The sequence below is a fragment of the Anser anser genome, assembly GCF_964211835.1.
Source record: "Anser anser genome assembly, chromosome: 2".
Lineage (NCBI taxonomy): Eukaryota > Metazoa > Chordata > Aves > Anseriformes > Anatidae > Anser > Anser anser.
Genome location: NC_139721.1, coordinates 103081164 through 103105448, shown reverse-complemented (window position 1 = coordinate 103105448; position 24285 = coordinate 103081164). Strand labels below are relative to the sequence as shown.

Genomic DNA, 24285 nt, shown 5'->3' with positions numbered 1-24285 from the left:
AAATACATGTTAAAGAACTATATGGACTCTTAATAGAAGTATCTTTCCTGATTTGTATTCATCCTAACTGATAACCTTTTTCAGCTATGCTTTAGTGTGCTTTTTGTCATTTAATTGCATTCTTGACTTACTACTTGAGGCTTTTCTTAATGCTGCAATTTTTATGTACGCTGTCTTCCTGCAGTCCATTAAAGCGGCACAGATTATCTGTTAAAGTTAACCTTATAAACCTTACAGAGTTGACACTGAAGATAATATATTACTGGTAGCTTCTGCTTGCTAATGTAAAAGACAGAAGAAGACCACCAAGAAATATTCACTGTTTAGAGCTGCATTACCATTCCTAATTTAGTCCAACTTCTGTTTAGAATGAAAAAGTACCCTACTAGTAAGGCATGAGAATTTGTGTATTTTGACACTCCCCTCCTTTTTTTTTTTTTTTTTGAGGAAATAATGATGTCTGTTCTATCAGAGATGGTTTACAGTCTTCTACATTATTTTAATTGCTTTGATAACTTCTAATCAGTGGTAAACTCTGGAATTATGGGTCTGTACCTTCAAAGGCATGTTCCTAAATGTCATACTTATTATCCACTTTTATCAACATAGGCAGCATTTATGAAGGGCAAATTCTTGGAGAAAGTCAAGAAATATTAAAACGTGTTTGTTTTCTATCAACAGACAAACGGAACAACAACAGAAAAAAATTGAAGGTCAGAGCACTCAAAACAATTCCATGAGGGTCTGTGCCTCTGCGAAACCCACTGCTGCGTCACTGTTTCTGAACTGTATCTGCACAGTTGCACGCTTATACTTACAGCCTTAGTAGTGCTTTGTAGAACGGCCTTGTGAAGAAAGCATCAAGAAGGTACTGATGAATGAGCGCAAGGCCAAGAATACGACCACTGAACCTGAACCTGGGATATAAAAATGCAGAGTAAATGAAGTGTAACTCAAGACATTCAGCATAGAAACTTACACAGGTAGCAGCTGTTTTTAGTTTCTCTCTTAGTTTCTTCCATTTATTATTATTATTCCCCTACCCCAGCAGGTATCTAACACCACCCATCACATATCTGACTGATCAATAATGGACCTCTTCTTGATCTATCTTCTGCAGTACCCATATACGCAGCTGGCATGTTGTATGCTTGCCTGTGACAAACCAATAAACGCTCTGAACACTCACTTTCTCTGATCTTTACTTGAATATTCTGAAGCAAACAGACTCCATCAGACACAATATTTAGCCAGTGAAAAACTGTGATACTTCATCTGGCCTCAACAGAAAATGTACTATCAAAACAGCTGTAAAGGATATTTGTTGAATCAGTATGTCTGACCGGTTACAACCCTTTCCAAGCTGTGGCTTTAAAGTACTTTAGAAAGTTAATGAGTTGACTTTACAGGTGGGAAACCAAAGTTCAAAGTACTTTATTTAACTGTTGTGACCAAGGACACATATTAAAATCAATAACTAGAGCTCAGGGAAGCTGTCCCCAGACCACCTTCCTAATGGTGATGCTCAGCATTCAAATACCCCGTGTTTGCTTCTGTTCTCCAAGTACATTAACCAAGTGCTCTGCCCATTACAATCTATGACAGGATGATAATCTATAATTTTTTTCTTTCTCTGCCTTTTTTTTTTCCCTACAACTTAGCTATTCTTCCATCAAATCTGGTTTTAAATCAGTAACTTCAGACAGAAAAATACAGAACTGGTGTAAGTCCAGGTGAGGTTTTTTTCTTAAATTTTTCTTCTTTTTGTAAAAACAATATCCATCACCCATCCAAAACTTATTTGTAAAAAAGGAGAAGAAAAAATAACACATCCTAAGAGTAAGCACTCCAAGCCTAAGCTGACTGACATCATAGTAAAGTTTTACTGAACAAAAGATGAGAAACAGATCAAGAAGCTGAGAAACCATTCCTTCCACTATGAGAACCCGTGCAAAGACCCCTCCTGCAATATGAATGAAACATGAATCTCATAATAAAAGAGGTGCTGAATATCCATGCAGTCAACTTTATGCTCATGGGACAGAACAACAAGTGCTTAGTCTGTCAAATGGGGCACAAAATAGCATGTTGTGGGCCCAATTAGCATTTACATCACCACAGGAGCTGCCTCCGGGTCCCCTGCATCCAAAAAAGGTGCTTATGGTATGCAGCTGACTGGTAACAGAAGAGTGATTATATTACCCCCTTACAGCTGTTTCCACAGCAGCAACAAAAGGCAGCTGTTGGGTCTAGTTAGGACCTGCTTCACTTCACTTGTGCACCAATGCAATATTTCCAGCAGAAAGCAATGAAAAGAGGGGGAGCTGACACAAAGAAAGCACAGTGGAAGCCAGACAGCTCAAAACCCAGAAATGCTGAGCCTGTAATCCATCAGTTTTATAGCACCTTCAGGATCTATAATCAAGTCCATTTGTCCTAAATAATGCATGTCGGCTTTCTTGGTTTTGTTCTTCACAGCTCTGTCCCCTCATCCCTTTACATTTTGAAAATAAATACTGAATGAAAATACTACGAGCACTGAGTGTTCCTCACCACAAAGCTCATCCCATGGCTACTCAGCTTTGTGGGGCTGGGAGGGCAGGAGACATTTGGAATGTAAAAAGCTGAAAGTAAATTGCCAAGAAAAGTCTCACTGATTTGGGAACTCAGTTTCTGCTATGAAATTGCTGGAATGTATGAATAGCATTGGTGTTCTCCTTGCTGCTTGTATCACTTCTGTATTTCTATGTGACTTTGAGAGTATTAATGCAAAGCTGACATGAACATTTAGTGCATTTAGATCGAGGTGTTTACAGTCATGAGTACATGTCATGGCAGCCATTAACGGCCAATTTCATTGGAACCAGTGCCTTATGGCAGAACCGTATCAAACCATCCAAAGGCTATAGGCAGAGTTTCTATCTGAAAAGACAAAGTTTGGTGGGTCAGCCTGAGCAAACGTGTGCAGTGCAGTGCAGTGCAAACGTGCCTAGGTTGTGCAGTCCGTCAGTCTGGCCTTGCACTTGCAGCCCTCTGGGACACACCAGGGCTCGCTCCAACTGGGGGCCTGACTGTGGTTCCACAGTCCCAGCCCTTGTGATGGTACCGTGTGGAAAAGCAAGTCCAGTGCTAGCTGGTCTGGATAAAGGATGTGAAATAGTTAATGAGACATTGCCACTCTTGTTGCCTGTCAATACAATCAATAAAAAAAAAAGCTATACTGCAAACTATAGTTCTTGGCAGCTCAAATCACCCCAGGAGACACAGTGCTTTATGGTCATGGCTGCTCTTCCACACTGAGGGTGTTAAACCAGAGCTCTCCAGTCCACAAAACCTTCCTCCCCTGCACTCAGCTTTGGTATCTCTATAAAGACTTACTATACTTGACTTTTTGAGCTGAAGAGTGGTGTAAGAGAAAGTCCTCTGGCCCCTTGTCCATCCTGGACAGGGCCTGTGACCACAGGCTACACCCCTTGGATCCAGCAGTGAGTGCACTGGGAACCATGGACTGTGGTAAGTCAACAGATACCAGTCAAAAGGGAGGCCTTTGCTAAAGTGCTCACAGAACAACAACTCAGTCTATCTGCGTGTGTCTGTACAGTCCATCATGCTCCCACTGCTACAAGCCAAGTCTAACAGTCCCACTTAAAATATATCAAAACTTGCAAAAAACAAGAAGCCTTTAGTGCAAAAAAAACCTTGTGAAAAGCAACAAGAAATCAACCCCTTTACAAAAGCCAGTTAAAATGAAAATAGACTCTCGTGTTTTATTTCTTCCTGAAGGATTTAGAGCACAGGTGAAATTCAGAGGTGGGGGAGACAGTCCCTTCAAGAAAAAAAAAAAAAAAGTTTTCTTGACAGAATAAGCAGTACAGAGGTAAATCCTGGCTAGAGGGCACATACCTTCCTTAAACCTGACTTGCATTTATCTTTCCAAGGAAGTGTAAAATGCTTGTTCGATTTTTTTCTAGCACGAAAGATAGCTTGGGAGAGGTGGGGAATGTGAGGTCTCATTCTGGCTTTTTTTTTCAACACCCCTCCCTTTCAGAGACAATGATTGAGTCTGAGTAATGCGCTCTAGCAGAGAGGGGAAACATGGGAGGGAGTTAATGAGCAGGAAATGGTGGAACGAGAGACAGAATTAATGAGCATGAGAGCTGCTCTGGTTTGCCTGCCTACTGACACCATTCGTCCACTCAAAAAGGACATTGTGTGCACCTGCTTTCTGGCTTTTAACAACACTACTCTTTGATTCATTTGCAGGATTTTCCACACTACCCACCTAACTCCTTTTCCTTCTGGAGGCTGCAGGTGCCCCTGAAATAGCCTGTTTTCACAACAGCCAGTTGCAAAATAACAGGCTCGTTCTCCTTAGTGGGACTCTGCATACTTACCACATCTGCGTATGCAGAGACAAGTCCATATGCTGTAGCAGCAACTAAGCAATATTTTTTCCTCCAATTGCAGGTGACTCACAGGAAATTTAATTTACTCCTTATCATATAGCAGCAGAATAAGGCAAGACCAATAATGTTCCTTTGTTACAGGGCCCTCTCTTAACTGGTTGAACTAATGCAGCTGTTCCATACATCGCAGTCCTTCCCTGGATTCAGATGGAGAATGATGTACCTTGACAAAGTCGTAATCTAAGCATACAGGACAAGGATGTTTTTTGTTCATAATTTTATAGGGTTTGCCTTGTGGGCTACATTATCTATGGTATGAGAAACTTTAAATCCTAATAGGAGAAACTTTAAATCCTAATAGAGGAGGCATTTGATAAGATTAAAAAGATTAAAAATCTCACAAACCTTATCTCACTTAAACACATTAGTTGGGTTTAAGTGTGCCCTTCTTGATGTGGTAGCTTGTGCAAAAAATATTCAAAGGAGGGCTGAGAATCATAGAATCTCCTGAGCTGGAAGGGACCCACAAAAATCATTGGGTCCAACTCCTGGCTCCACACAGAAACACCCAATAATCAGACCCTATGTCTGAGAACGCTGTCTAAACACTTGATCTCCAGCAGGCTTGGTGCCATAACCACTGCCCTGGGGAGCCTGTCCCAGTGCCCAACCACCCTCTGGGTGCAGAACCTTTCCCTAACGTCCAGCCTGACCCTCCCCTGTCCCAGCTCCATGCTGTTCCCTCGGGTCCTGTCGCTGTCCCCAGAGAGCAGAGCTCAGCGCCTGCCCCTCCGCTCCCCTCGTGAGGGAGCTGCAGGCCGCCATGAGGCCTCCCCTCGGCCTGCTCTGCTCTGGGCTGAACAAACCAAGGAACCTCAGCTGCTCCTCATACGTCTTGCCCTCTAGGCTCCTCATCATCTTCATAGCTCTCCTTTGGACACTCTCTAATAATTTTATGTCCTTTTTATATTGTGGCACCCAGAACTGCACACAGTACTCGAGGTGAGGCCACACCAGCGCGGAGCAGAGCGGGACAATCACTTCCCTCGACCAGCGAGCAACACCCTGCTGGTGCACCCCAGGACGTGGTTGGCCCTTCTGGCTGCCAGGGCACGCTGTTGACTCATATTCAACTTGCTGCCAACTGAAACCCCCAGATCCCTTTCCATGGGGCTGCTCTCCAGCCTCTCATCCCTGAGCCTGTACATAACAGCCAGAGTTGCTCTGTCCCAGGTGCAGAATCCAACTTAAGAGAGATGAATACAGTAAATATGGTTCAAAACATATTTGAAAGTGGCATTTTCCGTTCACAAGACTACTGAAAACTTTCTTTCATCTTTAAGACAAACTTACACATTCTGTTGCATCAGCTTTAAAGCTTTTGTCTGCTTAATTGTGCAGATAAACTTCTGGCTACCTGAAAGACAAGCTGAACAAACGAAGCTGCACTTTGGTACAGGATTTGTGCCCTTGGCAGCTGTTCTAAGGAAGAATGATGCTTGGCAGGTGGATGCAACCAGAAAGCCTATTAGTCCTTCCACAGTGGGAAAGGTTGGACCTCATCTCAACCAGTATTAGACACCACAGAAACTAAAAGGGGAAAATATTTGAAGGGCCCAGTCATGGATAAAGCTTTAATCTGAAAATGCATCTTATTAGATGACAGAGAAGTCAATCATGAACCCCAAATTTATAGGAAACTAAGCATCATGGGCTCCCGAGACTGTGGTACAGCATGTTTTAAAGGACAGTTAAAGCCTCCATTGTTACAGAGTCTTGCAAGCATTCTGAGGGCTACAAACCAGTGATTAAAGGAAGCAAAACCCATTCTTATAGCCGAAAATATTGTGACTTGGAATCTTGTTATTTGGGGGTAAGGAGGTCATGCAGAGGTAAATTTATTTATTAAATTCATGATTTCTGAATTTTGGTGGATTTACCATCATTAGCATTTTAAAATGAAGAACAATGTTTCCCCTAAAAAACATATTGTATTTTGGGTTAGGAGTAATGCAAGCCATTTCTAAGGATGTAAATTTTGCACAAAAGCAGACCAGATGATTACAGCAACTCTGCCTGCCTCATACACTATGAATTTTAAGCAAAACTAGCAGTGTGTCAGGAACATGCACCAGAGGTATGTGTCTATACAATAGAAGTACATATCGTTGTGTTGGCTCACTGTAGGACATAATCAACATGTCCTATAATGACCTGCATCTACAGAGCAATAACCTAGCATTAGATCAGATCATCTTTACAAAACCCTGGCAGCAGGTCAAATCCACACCTTCTATCAGCTTCATTAACAAATGCCTTTCTTTAGTTTGGTGTGCATATTTAACCTCTACTGACGATGACAGAACTTTTGAGTGGACTAATGTGATGACACAAAGTGATCTATAGTCAGGAAGGTCAGTCAGCTAACACCACTCTGTTTATCCATCTTGCATCTGCAAACTTTGCAGACAGCCTCTTTGGTACCGTGTTATTTGGTGTTGTGGCAAATTTGCTCTGCGCATCTGCAGGCTTAGAGGTGGATGCTGTGGCATTCCAATGCAACGCCTCTTCGCTTCAGGAATCTGATGAGCTCATGTGTCGTTAATACAAAAGGAATGATGCTTACAAAGGCCAGGAGACAAAAGTTCACAAAGTCTCAGTGCATTAAAGACAGAAGTTAAATAATTCCTAAACTAGTCCTGAAGAAGAATTCCAACAGAAGGAGTAACATTATTGTTGGCTCATTTTCTTTTCTTATATCCGTCTCCGATATGAAGAATTCTCAGCGCAACAGATATAATTCTGGGTCAACTCTATGCTGCTCTTCTCATATTGCAGTGAGGACTCATCCCACCTCTTCTGATGTCTAACCATGCCAACATCTCACCTGAGAACTTACCCTGGACCCCCATGCTTGCTAAGCTTCTACAATGAAATGACCAACCTGGTAGATCAGTAGAGAGCAGCAGATACTGTCAACCTGGACTTCAGTAAGGCTTTGGACACTGTCTCCTGTAAGATCCTCACATGTTGATGTATGGGCTGGACGGCTGAGAGTGAGATGGACAGAAAACTGGCTGAACAGCTGGGCCCAGAGGATGGTGATCAGTGTCACAACATTTAGCTGGAGGCCAGTGACTAGCAGAGTACCCATGGGGTCAATACTGGGTCCAGTTCTATTTAACATCTTCGTTAACGATCTGGACGATGCGGCAGAGTATATCCTCAGCAAGTTTGCAGACAACTCAAAACTGGGAGGAGTGGTGGATACACCAGAGGGCCATGCTGCCATCCAGAGTACCATCCTTGACAGGATGGAGAAATGGGCTGACAGGAGCCTCATGAAGTTCAGCAAGAAGCAGTGCTAAGTCCTGCATTGTTCCTCCCCCTGTTGCTGTGGAGGAACAACCCCTGGCACCAGTACATGCTGGGGCCACCCAGCTAGAAAGCAGCTCAGCAGAAAAAGACGTGGGGGTCCTGCTGGACACCAAACTGAACTTGAGCACACAACAGTGTACCCTTGCCACAAGGAAGGCTAACTATCCTTGGGCTGTAATTGGCAAAACATTGCCAGCAGGTTGAGGGAGGGAATCCTTCCCTCCTGTTCAGCACTGGTGAGGCCATTCATGGGGTGCTGTGTCCAGTTCTGAGCTCCCCAGTACAAGAGAGACATGGACATACTGGAGAGAGTCCAACAAAGGGCCACGAAGATCAGTGAACTCAAACTCCTCTCCTGTGAGGAAAGTCTGCTAGAGGTGGGACTGTTCAGCCTGGAGAAGAAAAAGCTCAGGGGGATCTCATCAATGTATATTAAACACTGGAGGAGGGTGTGGAAAGACAGAGCCAGGCTCTTTCCAGTAGTGCCCAGTGACCAGACAAGAGGAAATGAGAACAAATCAGAATGCTGAAGGTTCCCTCTGAACAGCACTTTTTACTGTGAGGGGACTAAGCAGTGGTACAGGTTGCCCAGGGAGGCTGTGGAGTCTACCTCCTTAGAGATCTTTAAAAGCCATCTGGACATGGTCCTGGGCAACCTGCTCTAGGTGTTCCTGCTTGAGCAGGGGGTTGGACCAGACAACCTCCAGAGCTCCCTTCCAACCTCAACCATTCTGGGATTCTGTGTGATGAGCTTCATTTTAATTTAATTTTCTAAATTAAAAAAAAAAAAAAAAAGAAACATTTAGGACTGCTCACATGGAGCAACTGTGCGAATTTCCATCCTGGAAAATGATGGATGTTAAATAGTTATAGACTACAGGGATTTATCCCTGCAGTCCCTGCAAATGTTATTGGGACTTAATAGAGCATACATTCTGCTCAGAGCCAAGGCATCTCATTCAGGCATTGAAAGATGAGAGAGCATATTTTATAAGTACCTCCTTGATAATATTCTGTCTGCTGGTTCTTACTATAAAACTTATAAAACTTATGAAACTTAGTTATATATTAAAGGAAATTTGTAACACTCATTTAAGAAAGTGCTGGCTTTTCTTAAGTAGTCCTGATTGGAAAGCATATGGAAAGTGAACCAGTACAGCAGGTCTGCTTGCAGGTTGCCATAAAATACAAAGAAGGTGTTCAAAGATGTGTAAAATATACACACATTGACCAGTAACAGAAATTAAGCAAGAAAAAAAAAAGGATGAAAATTGATTTTCAGAGAGAAAAACAACCCGGTACAAATAAAATTACAATAGTGGTATCAAATCCTGAACTTGTAATGTTTCTGTTCAGATGAAGATCTACAGGAATAAGCCTTCTCTTGCCAGTCGTCCTTTACATAGTTTTACTTTTGCGAGGCACCTGAGTTTCATATGATGAATGTGTTTCAAGTGAGTCAACCTCTCAATTTATTATTAAACTGTGCAGAAATTTTCTGCCTGAAAAGTCAATGTATTACTGACTCCAATCAGTGCTTGCCCTACTTTTCTGGATCTATCTGCAAATGGAACACAACATTTCTGTTTCTCAGTACTAAAGAGTAACCACATGAAAAAGAGCTATTGCTTACACATGATGGAAACGTGAACTATCCATGTCATCTTAAATCTCTGGAGCTCATGTACCCTGAATTAACAATTAAATCTCAAACCATTCCTGAGGCTTAATTTACCAGTAACTGAAAAACAATGAGATAATGCAAACCTCATTGCTTCTTTAGTTAACTTAATAAAATCCTTCAAAAGTCTTTTTCTTGTCTCTAACCAAGCTATGTTGCATTTTCTCCCAAATTGTCTTTTCATCTTGTTTATATCCTGGTTATACCAACTACAAAAAAATTGTCAGGAATGGCTAAAATACTAATTGTGTCACTGAGAAAAAAACAAAACAAAACAAAGCAAAAAAAAGAAAAAAAAAAACACATGCTTTTATCAGGGAGGCTCCAGGTTATTCTACTTTAACCAGAAAAAATGAGGGACAAAGACAATATAAATACAGGAAATTCACAACACCCCCTCAGGTTTCTTTACAATAAACTCCATCAAACAGCTACTTCCAGGAGGACTCCTGAATTGAAGCACACTGTGGTTCCAAGCAATTGCTCACACAGAGAAACAGTTACAGCTGCATTTGCATGACATTATGTCAAAGATAATAAGCCCTCACAGAACTGGACATGTATGAAGCACCATGCTGAGGTATCTACACTGGCTCCTTGCCCATCACTTGAGCTGCATCAGAGGTTATTATTGTATGTACAGAATTGAGCAAATCCGTCTCCGATGACTCCTCCACACAGTGGAGACTGTGTGACTCCACTCAGTCACAGGTATGACAGCCTTGTATGAGCACTAGAGAATCCAGGCATAGGAAATGGAGGATTCATTTCCACTTCTGTCTTTCCAACTAATAAGGAGATCAATAAAGTCGACAGTCATGAAATAGGTGCTATGAAGTAGGTGCTATGTGTCATTCTAGCAATAGCGAGGAAGTTCCATGAAGGTAGTGTTTTGGAGGAGGAGAGGAGGAGTGTGACAGAGTGTTGCAGAGCCAACAACCTCTGGGACCATAACGTACAAGCATCATCCTCTGGGAGAACCGCTGGCAAAATATGATAGTACAAACATGACTAACCATCAGAAAACAGGATACTTGCAGGGTTCACCTTCTCTTGCTGGTACAATGGGTAAAACACACTGGCCTGTAAGATGGTTGGCAAACTCTCCTTCAATTCTGAGCAGTGACAACAGAGCAGGTGCAGACTGAGGTATGAACAACTGGCTAGAAGATTACAAATCTCAACACTTTGTAATTCCCAGATCCTAGATTTTTTTATTATAATAATTATTTTTTTTCCCATTGGCAGATCTTAAAGTAGCTTGCAGAGGAGATCAGTGTCATTATTTCATCTAACAAATGAAAAAACTTAAGCACAGAGGTAAAATGACTTATCTACTGTTCTTCAGGAAACAAGTGGTAGAGACAGAAACGGAATCATACTCCTTGGGGTCCCACCTCCATTTCGGTGTTTAGTGTATTTGACATTTTTTCGCGTTCTTACATTCTGTAAAGCAACATGTAACTGTGTGGATCAGCACTAGTTCATGATAGGCTCCTTATGGATCAACTCAGTCTGATGCAAACTGGTTGTTTTTGAAGCCAGCAAAAGAGCAGTTTTACCAAGAGATTTTGATTTCTCAGTCAAGCCCTTTGGAAACATGGGGAGGCACTTTGCAAACCTACGAATTGGTGAAGTTTTATACATGGTATGATTTATGATTGCTTTCCATGGCTTTGTCGTGTGTTGAAACGAACTATTCAAGTTAGAAAGGAAAATCCATAGATTTAGTCATCTGCCAGACAAGAGGGCCATAAAAGCACAAGCCAAATGACTGCACATTTTCCTTCAATGGCTAACTAAGAACACTGAAGCCACAATAATTGACTTAGTCTCAGTCAAAGGAAGCATATTCTTTCCAGTCTGTCTGGGGTATTTAAACATAAGAGAGACTGCTCATCATAAACTCACTGGTAAGCACCCAGGAATGTTTACACCGTGTGATGAAGCATGATGCAGATACCCTTGAGCTAAGTGCAAACAGGTCATCTGCAGTGCAGAGCCATGTGGATTTAGCACTTAAGGTTCAGAAGCTGTACCTTGCATTTGCACTGTGCTGCATTTCAGCTAACGATCCCTGCCTCTTGGGATGAGGTTTCTCAACTGAGCAAGCTCAGAAATCAGACGTGCTATTAAGTGTTTGATGGTCTCTTTTAGATCTCATTCTGCAAAACACTGAACAACTTTAACTTTATTAATACTACTGAAAACTGAGAGCTCTGATACTGTCCCAGGAACATGGAGAATGCAGCAGACCTCAACCTTTTCATTGCTTTTCTCAGAAGTCTGAGAAAAGTTTTGACTTTTCTGTTATAAATTCAAGCTTCTAGTTCATCTTTTCTGGAATGCAAGTCATGAGACAATGTGAAAAGCTTCCTTACACTGGACACAAGAGACTGAATTTGCAATTCTATATTCCCATTATTAAATACATAACTTTTCATAGAGGTTGGACAGGTAAAGATTGTTCACATCCTCCACAATTTTGAGACTTTATTGAGATTTTGAAAAATATTCCTATCTCAAGTTGGGGCAAACCAACAAACTTGATATTACCCTTCTCCATATATATACATTCAGATCAGATCAATGTAAATATTTTATCTTCCCTGTTTCTGCACTTTAATGTAATGCTTAGCTAACATGTTGAAATGAAAAATATTTTTCAATGGAGAAATAAAACCTTTAACTTCCAAAATATCCCAGGGAAAGAACTACATAAAGAAAAATGCCTTTTCTATTAAAAAAATAAATACATGGCTTTGAGTGATTTACTGAAAACAATTCTGCTCCGCAAGCAGATTTTTTTTTTTTTGATGCATGAATTGTGTTTACTAATAAAAAAAGGCTAGCTTGGGAATTTCTGCACCTGTCCTAATTGACATTTCTTTATCTTACCAAAGCCTGAATAAAATATAGTAGAAATAGGAGTGGCAAAGACAACTGAGCTATACTTCAAAGTGACAACTCAGTGTTGCCATTCCAGTGTGGCTGGAACAAGAGATATGAGGACATTCACCACTCACTGGGAGTTTTTCACTACTACAAATAAACCCACCATCACTGCCCACCCTGATGCTTCCCTGCAGGCCCCTGTGCTCAAAGACAATATGGATTTTACCTTTTTCTCCTCTACCACATGCAAGGTGGAGACACCATACAGATTTTCATGTGAACCCTTCCATCACTGGGAAAATGCAATCCAGAACATTGCAAAAGATTAAATGGCCTTAAGCAAGGGGAAAAAATGACTTCTGTAAAAACACAACAAAATACAACACCCGCCTTTCCCTCAAACCAAACTCTAATTATAGAAACAGTGCTACACAACATGGGATCCAGAGAAGAGAGGAGGAGAGACTGTAAGAGACGCAACTCGTTCTAAAACCCTTGTGATACAGCCATTCAGATTCTCAAAAGAACTTGGATAAAAATCCACCAGTAAGTGACGGAAAGCCAAGAATAAGAAAAATACAAAGCAGAAACTTTTTTTTTTTTAATAGTAAAAAAAAGAAAGGGCGCTGTAGAAGCTCAGTTCGGGAGAATGTTTATTTTCTCCTCCGCTCTGGTTTGCCTTTAATCTTCCAATTCCTCCTGACCCTTAATAAATAATTAACCAGCTGCTGAGGCAGGCTCTATGTGATACAGTCATACATCAGACTTAATAGGAAAATCAAGGTTTACTTAAGTACTGAAAGCAATGAAAGAGTACAGCAGCAAGAAGGTATTTCAGTAACATGCCCTTTTCACATAGTGAAATGGTCTTATAAAATGATTTCAGCTGCATATTTATTTTAATATAATTCTTGTCCAGAAGATTTACAATAGTGCTTGAAAATTGCTCATGCAAACATAATTTATTTAAAGTAAGATATTGCTAGTAATTAAAATTTATAGCGTAATGTAAAATTAAATGCTTTGGCTTTCTATGGTGCCTTTCATCTGAGAATTTCAAAGCAGTTCAGAGCATTAGTATACATCAAGTGGATTTCAAGTTGATTACATACTGGAAATCTCTTCAGATGGAAACTGAGGCAAAGAGGTAATGATCTAAATTTCAAAAAGAACTGAATGTTGCTGGATGCCCACTCTGAGAAGTGCTGTATCTGCTCTGATTTTTAAGAGGCTGATTTTTCAGTGCTTAGCATAAACAGGCCCCTTCAAGATGGCTGTCAAAACGCTCTTCTAAATTCATTGTTCCCCCAAATGCAGACCGACACAACTGACCCATCTGAGTCAGGTACAAAACTGAACTCAGTGTTTCTGACTCCCTCAACAGAACAGGTATTGGGCCATACTCAGGTTACCTGCCACAACAGCTGAAACATGTTCCTCAGAGCTATTTTCAGTCAGTGGAGAGGAGTGCTGGTTATTTGCAGAGCTCCTGCTTCAATGTTGTGACTACTTTTCTCCACTGTTTCTATAAAGAGCCACAGAAAATGCCTAAATCCATCACAGGAGCTGGTCAGCATCTGAATACAACCCATTAGGTCATGAGGCAATTTGTCATGTTCTTTAAAAAGACTTCAGCTGAAACAAGCTATTCTCCTGGTGGCAGGATTAATGGTGCTTTGTTTCCTATAATCTGTCTGATGGCCTTACATTACTACACTGCAATAGCTGCAGTTCCTCCTACACATCTCTGCTAGCACTTCCCACACTTCTTTGGAGCATCTCCAGTTTCTCCCTCCTGCCTTCCCTGAGCATTCACAGCTCTCCCTCACATGCTCTAGTTACTGAACAAGATGGTAAAGCTGGTTCGCAGCCCGTGCTTGTGGTGGGCCTGTCAGCTCACTCAGGCCAGCCATGGGCCAAACAGAATAGGCAACTGTTGAGCTCATCAGACTGCCCTTGCTAAGGCATTCTTCAGCATATTTGTACTTTACTCAATCACAAGTTTCGCAACGCTTTAAGGAACTTTGCATCTTTGGGACATTTACCTTCCTGTCGAATAGGTCCTAAACTGACTTGGAAACTGATGGATATACAGCACAATTGCAAAAGGCAGAGCTCCTAAGGAAATCGGGTTATGAAAACCAAGCTTTCTGAGTAGAAAGGGACAGCTGAGGTTGTGACATTCTTGGTTCTTCTTGGGTTTATTATACAAAAAAATAGGAAAAACAAACACTCTGCATTCTCTGGAACACTTAGGATGGACAGTGATGGCTATGTGGTTTGTATGAAACAAATAAAAGGGAAGGTCAGAGTTTGGCATGGGGTATACCCACACAGCAGTGTGTGGGCAAAGGGAGGTTGCTCTACCCATGTGCCAAGCTTGCCAGAGCACGTATAAGCAATCAAGGCAGTGCCGAGCCTGAACTAATCAGCCCTGATGGGTGGCTGCATACATTTGCTCAGCTCAGTGTTCCAGTAAGCACATCAGTTAGCTTGGAAATCAAGTTCATGTCTGCATGAAGAGTGGGTGCAACAGGCTTTTGTCTACCTGCAGAATACTGTGCAGAAATACATGAAAGTTTTCTGTCTGCGTCTGTTCAGCAGCGAGAACTAGAATATGGAGGGTATTGGAAGGCATAAAAAAAAAAAGACTATGGGAGTTGAATGAAAAAACTCCTGCCCTAAAAGCAGCTGTAAATGAGCATTAAATTAATATAGTTCATTAGGACACCTCAGTGAGGAATCAGTCTACAGCTTCTGGGAACCTGGGCCACTGGGTCTGTGTCCATCCTTGTGGTCTTTAGTAGGGTTCTGTGCAAAAACACATTAGTCAAAAACCTTCAACTTTTTAATAAGCTTCTGCTAAATAAATGTATTAAACTTCATTAAAATACAAACAAACAAACAAAAAAAGAAAACAAAATCAAGATAGAACAGGACTTCTCTGAGATGGATATAGAATGCTAAGCATGATTAGCAAGCTGCAAATACCTCTAGTGCAACCGTGACATTGGGGTCTTGGTTTCTGGTTGTATAAATAATACAGCAAGGTCTGCAAATGCACAATTGTTAAAAAAAAACATGCTGTCATTAATTTGCTATGAAAACACAAAAAAAAAGATGTTTCAAGTTAGCATCCCTCAGATCTCCAAATGAATGTCTGTGAATGATTTTATCTGTCTAGGCCATCTGGTCTTCTATGCAGAGACTGGGCTTCCTTTCACATTTCTGGCTGTGGTTCTAAATTCACAAACATGCAATGAACTAAAAATTCAAAAGTAGAAGATGTGAGTTAGATAAAAGAACAGGCAAGTGATCTGGGGACAGAAAGTCTGGCGTAGGTGACCATGCTGTGACTACAATGCTGTGTCTTGAAGAAGGGTGCATTACATTATCTAACTGGATTACTCCTGGGGACAGGACTGCTATGAAGGAAAACTCTAGCCCACTCAGAAGACATGAAAAGAGAGACTGGATTTCCGCCTGACAGCAGTTTGTGAATACAGTGTTTTGTGAACTGAAAAGACAACGGTACTTTTGTTATCACTGTCAGATTAAGTACTCACAGCAGGGAGGGAAACTTCTCAGGCAAACACTGAGAATTGTTGAATTCTAAGAAATAAAACTTATGTGATATTATGGTGACAGACAAATTTTAAACATCTGAAAATGGTAGCCACAAGAACAATGAAAAAGCACAGAGATAACAGTCCTCAGGTTTGGCAAAATGATACAGAAATCATCATGAAAACCAATTTCCACTTTACTGTGTGGCATAGCAGGACCTGAGTAGGGAAATACTATGGAAAATGGTAGACAAAATGAACGCCTGAGGAAAACAACAATGTATCACACCATGGTTAGACAAATCCTTCTGTTACAATGTCGGGTGAATGAAATGCAGTGAACAAACACCAGTCATTTTTTAGACCTTTGAAAATGCACCATGAAGACAACAGGGAGAGTAACCAGTGACCCACACGAGCATTTGAGATTATGCAAACTCTGAAACTAGATATTTTGTTTCCAGAATTTAGAAACATATTTGTTCCATCTATTATTTTGCAGGATATTTTTTTTCACTCAGGACTGATATATCCATCCATCCATCCAACCATTTATTCATTCATTCATTTATTTTTGGTGAAAAGGGGAACTAAAATATTCAGTCAAATTTTTAGTCTCCAAATCAGAGAGAGAAACACTGTCCCAATCTCTGTTAAAATGACCATTTTGTATTAACTCCAAGAGAAAGATCTCCCATCTTCCCTTTCCATCTGCTGAAGTCCAATTTAACAAGCACCAGTGCTCACAAAAAATGAAATCTGAAGTTTCTGAGGGAGTTACAAGTTTATCCCCGAAAAGTCTTGCCCTCCCTAGAGGGCCCTCCCTTCCTATCTATGTTTTCCAGAGATCTAATGCTTTAAATATCATCACCTGCCATCTCCCTGCACCCTAGGAGCACTCTGTAGAGCTCTATGTAAGATGAATTTGAGGGATATCATAATCCTGAATATCATAAAAGGAAGAAAGTGTCGGAGTATCTGAAAAAGTATCTTTGTATACCTGCTAATATTGGGCATCCTGGACACCAGGGCTTCATTGCTGCAGGGAACTGAAAGCAAGTCTGAAATCTTTCAAAGGTTTGTTAGCAGGGAAGAAAGTGATAAGCTAATGTTGCAAGCTATTGGGAGCCATTTGCTCATATGTGAGAACGCAGCATTATGGCAATTAACTAGCTATAGTAGCTGTTCAGCATCTGTACTGAATATTACACCTCTAACTTCATTGGAGGTTGTGATAAAAAAGTTTCACATTCCCCACTATTCTGTCTCCCAGCATATTGTGCAAAACCTGAGAGAGATAATTCAGTGACTCTCCTTATTTCAATTACCCAAAACACCTGACCAAGTGCAAAGACAAGAATATTCTTTCTGGGTTAAACCATGCTCTTTTCACTGGAATAACACATGGCAGCTGCAACCATACTTTGCCCACTCATTTGGAGAAAGGCAAACTACCATTAGTGGGGGGTGTGAACTGTATTTTTGAAGATGTTTTCAAATATTCAGGCAAAGAACTAGACATGTTACCCAGATGAGACAGAATGGCTCATTACCAGCATGGATTAAAAGCAACTCTGTTGACCGTGAACTTCAGGTACATCCTGCAGCATGCAGATAAAAATGTGTAACATCAAACTTCATAGGTCTAGAAAGATTCAACTGTGCCGTTTCAGATACAAGAGGATTTAAAATCATTTTTATGACGTTCGAAAAAGTGTGATATCTTGTATTTTGTATGTTCTGCATGCACATATGTTAACTGCAGGAAAAAGTCTTATTCAATGGAAGCTTGCAGGAAAGGTGTTAAATCTCAGTTTCTCCATAAATGAGAAATATTTTCCAGTCATTACGTCTCTTTTTTACTTGGCACACGTACAACTACTCTATGCTTTGATGTGCTCATTTTGGACTCTGAATGTTGTTTGCACAATGAGCAAGGCATGAAATCAGCCATTAACAGGGGCAGAACTGTAACTTTTAGGCCAGGGGAAAAAGAGCAGTGTATTTCTCAGTTCTGCCAGTTCTTCACATCTTTGCATTTCGTTAAACATGTTCTATCTCAAACTCACTACTGTTCACTTAAAAAGTGAAAATGTAAAATAATTTTGAGGAGATTTTTTCTGCTAGCCCTGTTCCTTACTATATCATGTCTTGATAGGTCTTGCAGAACTAATCTGCAGAAAAACACGTCAAGGGTAAATTCAACAAAAATGATGAGCCCCAAAGCCCCAGAAGGCATACAGTTCAAGAAACCTGCAAATATAAAACAATTATGGTTGTGTGATTTTTATGACTGACATCAAACTTCAAGTTTTAAAAAGACTATGAATATTAATTATCTGTGACCTTGAGATTCTCAAAACCAATTCATCCACGCATGTTAACTAATGTCTTATAACAGTTTTCAGAACAGGAAAATAATCTTCATTTCTTGTAGGTTAAAGGGAGAAGGCTCTGCTGGAACCAAATCAACAAGTAAATATGAGAAATAGAAGTTCTAGCACTGACTATGAGGAGAACAAAGCTAGAGAAAGGCTGAGAACTTCAGGAAAAACAAAACAAAACAAAAACAAAAAACATTCCTCATGAACAAATGATGACAAGCAAGTTAGTACAGTGTCCTTAGAAAAGCCTACAAAGCTTTAATGGAAGAATCCTATTCTTTCAGTTTCGAAAAGCTCCGTTCGAATCCTATCTTAGCTGGCTGCCCAGACTTCTGAATACAGTCCTCTAGGGTTACGCACGTATAGCTGAGATCAGTCAACACAGCATAAAAAACTTGGAATGTCTACACATCTACAAGCCAATAATGAAACCTATTGGGTTAATTACAAACTGCTGGTCTTGGCCAGTTGTTTCCTTAACAGGATCAAGAAGCATTACTGAGCACTTACTGGATTGCTTATCTTTCCTTGGGTTCTACAGTCTTAGCCTATTACTCTACTTTATGTACAAACCTTTTTGTTCATAGCTTTTATTACACTCTACAGGCCAAGAGACTTCATTCTCTTTCCTTAAAAAAACAAACCAAAAATATTCAGAGCCCAAATAACATTCAGTGTACAAGTAGCCTGTATAGATGCATGTAGTTGGAGGGATGTGATCCTAACTAACTGCTACTGATTTCTGAGTTAAGTACTAATTGTTATCGAAAATCATATTAGGTGTCTTTTCACTTTTTAATATGCCCAGATTACCTTCAAAATCTGCCTCTTCCATGACGAAATCTCTCAATGGGCAGAACAAAATGGGGGTACAGAACAAACTATATGCTCTTTGCAGTGTAATTTATCACTTCTGTTAAGAAAACTGCAGCTGAACTCTTTCCACAAGGAGACTATTTACAACAGATAAGAGGCAGAACCTATTTCAAATACTGCTGGGATAACATGGTAACACCACTTCTGGGGAAACAGGCCTGAGTCTAGCTTGCTCACAGTGTGGGCAGAATGATCCCTGGTTTGCACCTGCATAAGCGGTCTTGTGCCCTGGAATCAGAACGCATCCTCATAAATACAGCCTCTGAAATCAAAAGTTTATCCATGCTGCCTGTTAAACTGAACAAAGGACAGACTGTATTTCTTCTAGAAAACTGGGAAGCCACTTTATACTGTTTAATCAGTAGGATTGCAGTGGGAGACAGACGAGCTGTAAGAACTATGCCACTCTCTCCTTGCTAATGACAGCAGAGAAACATTCTAATGCAAGGAACACTGTTAGCATAATGCTTCACTGCTGGAAATTATAATATTAAAACAATTCAGACACCATTGCTAGTTCACAACAAATCTTGTCTTCCACTGCAGCTTTAGTAGAAATGATGCTACAACCATTTGGTTATTCTTGATCTTCTGCCCACTGTAAGCTGAAGCAAAGTGGGAACAGTCTACAAGAACAGTGGGACGTGCGTTATTTGCAATTTAAAAGGGGCCTGAACTGCCTTCTATTAAAAACAAAAAAAAGAAAGAAAAAAAAAAGCAAAAAGAATCTCTGAGAGGAGCCAGTGAGATTGGTTAGACAAAGGAAAACATCATAGGAACAAACCCATGTGTCAGTACTTCTCTGACACAATGAAAGACCACAAGGGATCAAGCAACGCCCAGGGCTGGCAGCCCATGCTTCACTGAACCACATCTGAACATATCAAAGGGAAAACAACTCCCAGAGACAGAGAGATCTGGAGGCTGATAGAAAAATGAAGATATCACAATACGCATTCAGAATTTTTGATATAGAACCAATTTGCCTGTTTGCACACATACATGGTAAAGGGAAGAACCTGTTTGCTCTGCTGGCCTTGCCGTACACAAGCAGGGACAGTGTGGGGTAGAAAAGGTGTATCGCTTTCACTGGGCCTTGTTTAAGGCCTGCAGTAGGTACAGAGCAGCAGGGTGGCTCCTGGAGAGCACTCTATAGCTTCCAAGCACAATGCTGCTTGATGTACTGAAAGACTACACATGCTATTCTTAGAAAGGGGCCCAGGAGAGGAGGCCTGGATTAAGGAGAGATCTTCCTCCCCCATCCTTTTCACCTTCACACAGAAGCATGAAAACATCAAGTCCCAAGTAATATGATTAGGACATCTGAGTAACAGTACCTCATCACAATTCCTTTTTCAGAGCTTGCTGTTGTATTTACACTTACTCCTTTTTTCCTTCTCCCAATCTACTTCCCAGTTCCCGACAGCAGCAATGGTACTGGTATGTAGCCTAGTCTAAACTGACAGCTTTCATGTTTTGCATTTCCATTTCTGCATTGCTCTAAAAGGATTATTGAATTCTGCGTACAATATCCTTACCATTCTAGGTGATTTTCAACAAAGGCAGACATGGGGCTGATCTGTACAGTGTAAGTGTCATTGGCTGAATACTCAAACAGCCCATAATAGGGATTGAAGAGCTCCTGAGACAGAAGGAAGAAGAATTCTCGTGAGGGGCCACTGTAGTCCAGCCTGGAAAGGAGAAAGTAAAAAAGGTAAAATGAGTCTCGTTCCCATTTGAGTGAATTTCCTGTTTTTCTTGTGTACATTGGCTGCTACCACCTACCACTGTGCAATCAAGTGTTTCTAACATGGTATATATCCTCTCCCAAAACTTGATTATAAGCCCTGAACAACTCATGATGCTGAAACGTCACCAACATACTGGTTGTTCAGAGAAGAATCGCGACTTAGACACATACCTTAAGTAGTTTCCTCCACTTTTTTGTCTGTTGTTTCAAGGGTTTAGTAAATTGGAGGTACAGAGCTCAGCCTTGCCTTAGCTGGCAGGCTAGCAGATGGCAAAGACTCTTCTATAACTTTTTAACTCTTTAGTGAGTGGGTTTGAACTGCCTATGAACACCTGGGTTCACAGATCAGACAGCCCAGACAGAAGCAGAAATTGTTCTTACTCCTCTACACTTGAGATGTAACCAAAGATATAATCTAGCCCCAAGGATGCTTTCTTATAGTGTAAAACTATAAGGGCAATACTGAGGAAGACCAAGTCTCAGATGAACTCATTTAAGATGGAATGGGGATCCCTCAGTTGTTCATCCAAGCTCTCCTAATTTCCTAATAGTTTCAAATACATGTGGTACACCTTAAGTTGAGCTTTGTTGTTGCATGATTTTGTGCTGTAGAAAATCAGCATTTCCCCCCCTCCTTTTTTTTTCCAATTCAAATTTTAAATCAATTTGTTTCCAATTATCTCAACTTGAAAAACAAACAAACAAAAAGCTTCATGAATGCATTAATCCCAGCTGTGATGGATTTATTAAAAGCAGGTTGTCCTTTAATAATGGTAGGTAGGTAGGCTTTTCAATCTAAAATAGATCTAAATGCAGCAATATGACCAAAAAGTTTGTAGCCATATATCATGTGTGCCGAAACAGTTTGTGAGGTGGGCGCTATTCCTTCAACTTAACAAATGCCAGCTAAGTGGAAAATTGCAGCTGGGCCAGTATGCTTTCTAATACATTCAAGGTTACGGAAGCATAATCACAAGAATTTGAATGATTGATTTGTGCAACTAGAAAGATGATAAAGGACAGGCAGACCCATCTTCTGTGCTTTATATCTGGAGATTCAGTACTGTTCTCTTTCAGCAGCTTTGGCCCTAGGATCATGTGGGTGAGCCTAAAGCAACAACAGCAAAAGGAGATGGTAATAAGCCCCCTTGAACCACTAGCGCTAACCACGTTATAGATTTGGTTCAATAGACATTAAAACATTGGTCTAAGAGTGCCGATGGCTGGAGAAAAGAACTGCAAACAACACCTGCCTATAATCAAAAACCTCCAAGGAGGGACTAGATATTGCATTTCTGGGCAAAACATTAACTCATCATAAAGCCTTCATAGTTGATTTTCAATGTCATTTTAACTTTGAAACACATGGGAAGCTCTGCCCATACAACATCATGTGGCCATACAGCATCAACTATTCAGTGGGGAGTTGCTATCTTGGAGTCCCTCCAGGAGAACCTATACTAACATTAAACTGCAGAAACCCTGGGGGAGTGTATCTTCAGATGTAAATGAATCAGTGAAGAATGAATGAATTTGCAAATCAAATTGGTTTATGATTTCTCCTGAGGATACTGTGCCACACACAGTAAAAGTTACTAGAGATGTGGGGAAAACATTATGACTTTGGACAGTGTTAGAATACTAGAATACTATTCCAAAAATGCAAACTGAGGTATGCTGCATGTTTATGATTTACTTGCAAGCCAGCGGCAAAAACAGCTGTAAAAGACTACCTCTATTAGATAATATTGAAATCCATGGAGTATAAAAAGTAATAATTAAGAAAACCCCTGATACTGAGGTCTCTGAGTAACTCAAAGAGAGACTGGTGACTTTTATTTTCCACTGGACCTAACATGTCTCCATACAAACTCAGCTCTTCAGAATTCTTCATTTGACATGCCACCTCAGAGCTTACAGTGTCAGCAGCTGCTGGACATGCTGAGAGATGCCCCAGAGCCTTACTGTTTTAGTAACTTTGAAACTGAAATCCTATTCATATTTTTGTCTTTTGTTGTTTGTTTGTTTTTCAAATGAAACCTTATATACAAAACTATTAGAAAATATGATTTCAAGCCTCTGTTATATGGAACACTGGAAACGCGCACAATGTTTTTCTCCATTATAAAAGGATATGGATTAAGCCTTGATTACAATGTAGCTCTTGGGGTGAGATGGGATGGCTTTGAAAGGTTCTGTTTAGATTTAGAAACAAAAAGTCAGTGGCTTGCTTATCATACATACATTGTTCTGGAGTTTGTAGGGCTGGCAGAAAGTCTCCTGAGAACATGCTTTCTCAAGAGATTTCTATTGCTTTCAGCTTCCAACTGGGTGAATTAAACAGTTATGACTAATCTTTTAACAGCATTCATGCTTCGCACTTCAGCCAGAAACAAGAGGTCCACATATGGGCAACAAATGATCATTAGATGGCATGCAAAGCAAAATTTTTTTGAACCAAAACCAGATTCATTTTGAAGAGGAAGAGTAACAAAAGGGGTAAAGGCCTGGTCTGTAATTATAGTTATGAGAGTGCTTCAGTGTGTAACCATGGGCTTTTAGTTCAATTTTGCCTTCCATCTAGTCAAAACATTCACGGCGACAAGGTGACATCAGATTTCACCGCTTAAATTGTCACTTTGAGACATCTAGATGGAAGACGCTGCAGGAAAGTGAAGCATTTTTGCTATTTTGATATTTTAACAAACATTTGAGCTAATTAAGATAGACCATTTGCTCAGAGGTAAAACGAGAACTAAAGTAAAAACAATACGTAACAAGAGGCTCAGCCTTAGTCAACTCTGTAAGTGTTTTGCAACATAACAGCTACTTCAAAACTGAGAGCATTTAGTGGTTCCCTACCCTTCCTCGCCAACAAACGTGACGTAGAGTTTGTTCCGCTGGAGCTCCTTGCGTGAATATGCCATTACCTGGTTGAAGGTGCCTTCCAGCAAGTGATCACGCCGTATAATTAACCTGCAAAGGGAGGCAGAAATAGAGATCTGATGATTCAGTCTGGTGTGAGTCTGTAAGCCTGAAGGTAAACAAGAGCTGGTAAAGAGAGACTCAGTCTCGAAGAAGTCAAATAAAGTTGTGTCCGCTGGTGCACAGCTACTTGACCAGTACGGGTTTTCAGTGAGTTGCTTCATTAAGCTTTCCTGTATGCCTCAAAGGTGAATTTCTTCACAAAGCTGTGATTAGGTTCAAAGTGTTGCTCTACTGCTAACACCCTCTGCTCTCTTTAACACCTCTACACTCAAATTTGGATAGTGGAGGGGGCTGTCAGTTTCCTGTGTATATAAGGTCACAGCATTCTGGGATTGGCCTCAAACACTTCCCGGATTTAATC

The 24285-nt window shown here is 40.6% G+C and overlaps 1 protein-coding gene across 11 annotated transcripts in view; it reads right to left on the bottom strand.

Moving 5' to 3' along the window:
- Positions 1–24285, bottom strand: part of HECW1 (HECT, C2 and WW domain containing E3 ubiquitin protein ligase 1) — a 268810-nt gene that overhangs the window by 21842 nt on the left and 222683 nt on the right. For all 11 annotated transcript variants that reach the window (XR_014580687.1, XM_083826824.1, XM_083826828.1 and 8 more), the window contains 3 exons: positions 23799–23912; positions 20725–20877; positions 819–917 (listed from right to left, as the gene is read on the bottom strand). Coding sequence is in view for 10 of the 11 variants with exons in the window: in XM_083826824.1 (XP_083682950.1) it covers positions 819–917; positions 20725–20877; positions 23799–23912 (366 nt within the window). In the remaining variant the exon portion in view is untranslated. The remainder of the gene's footprint in view (positions 1–818; positions 918–20724; positions 20878–23798; positions 23913–24285) is intronic.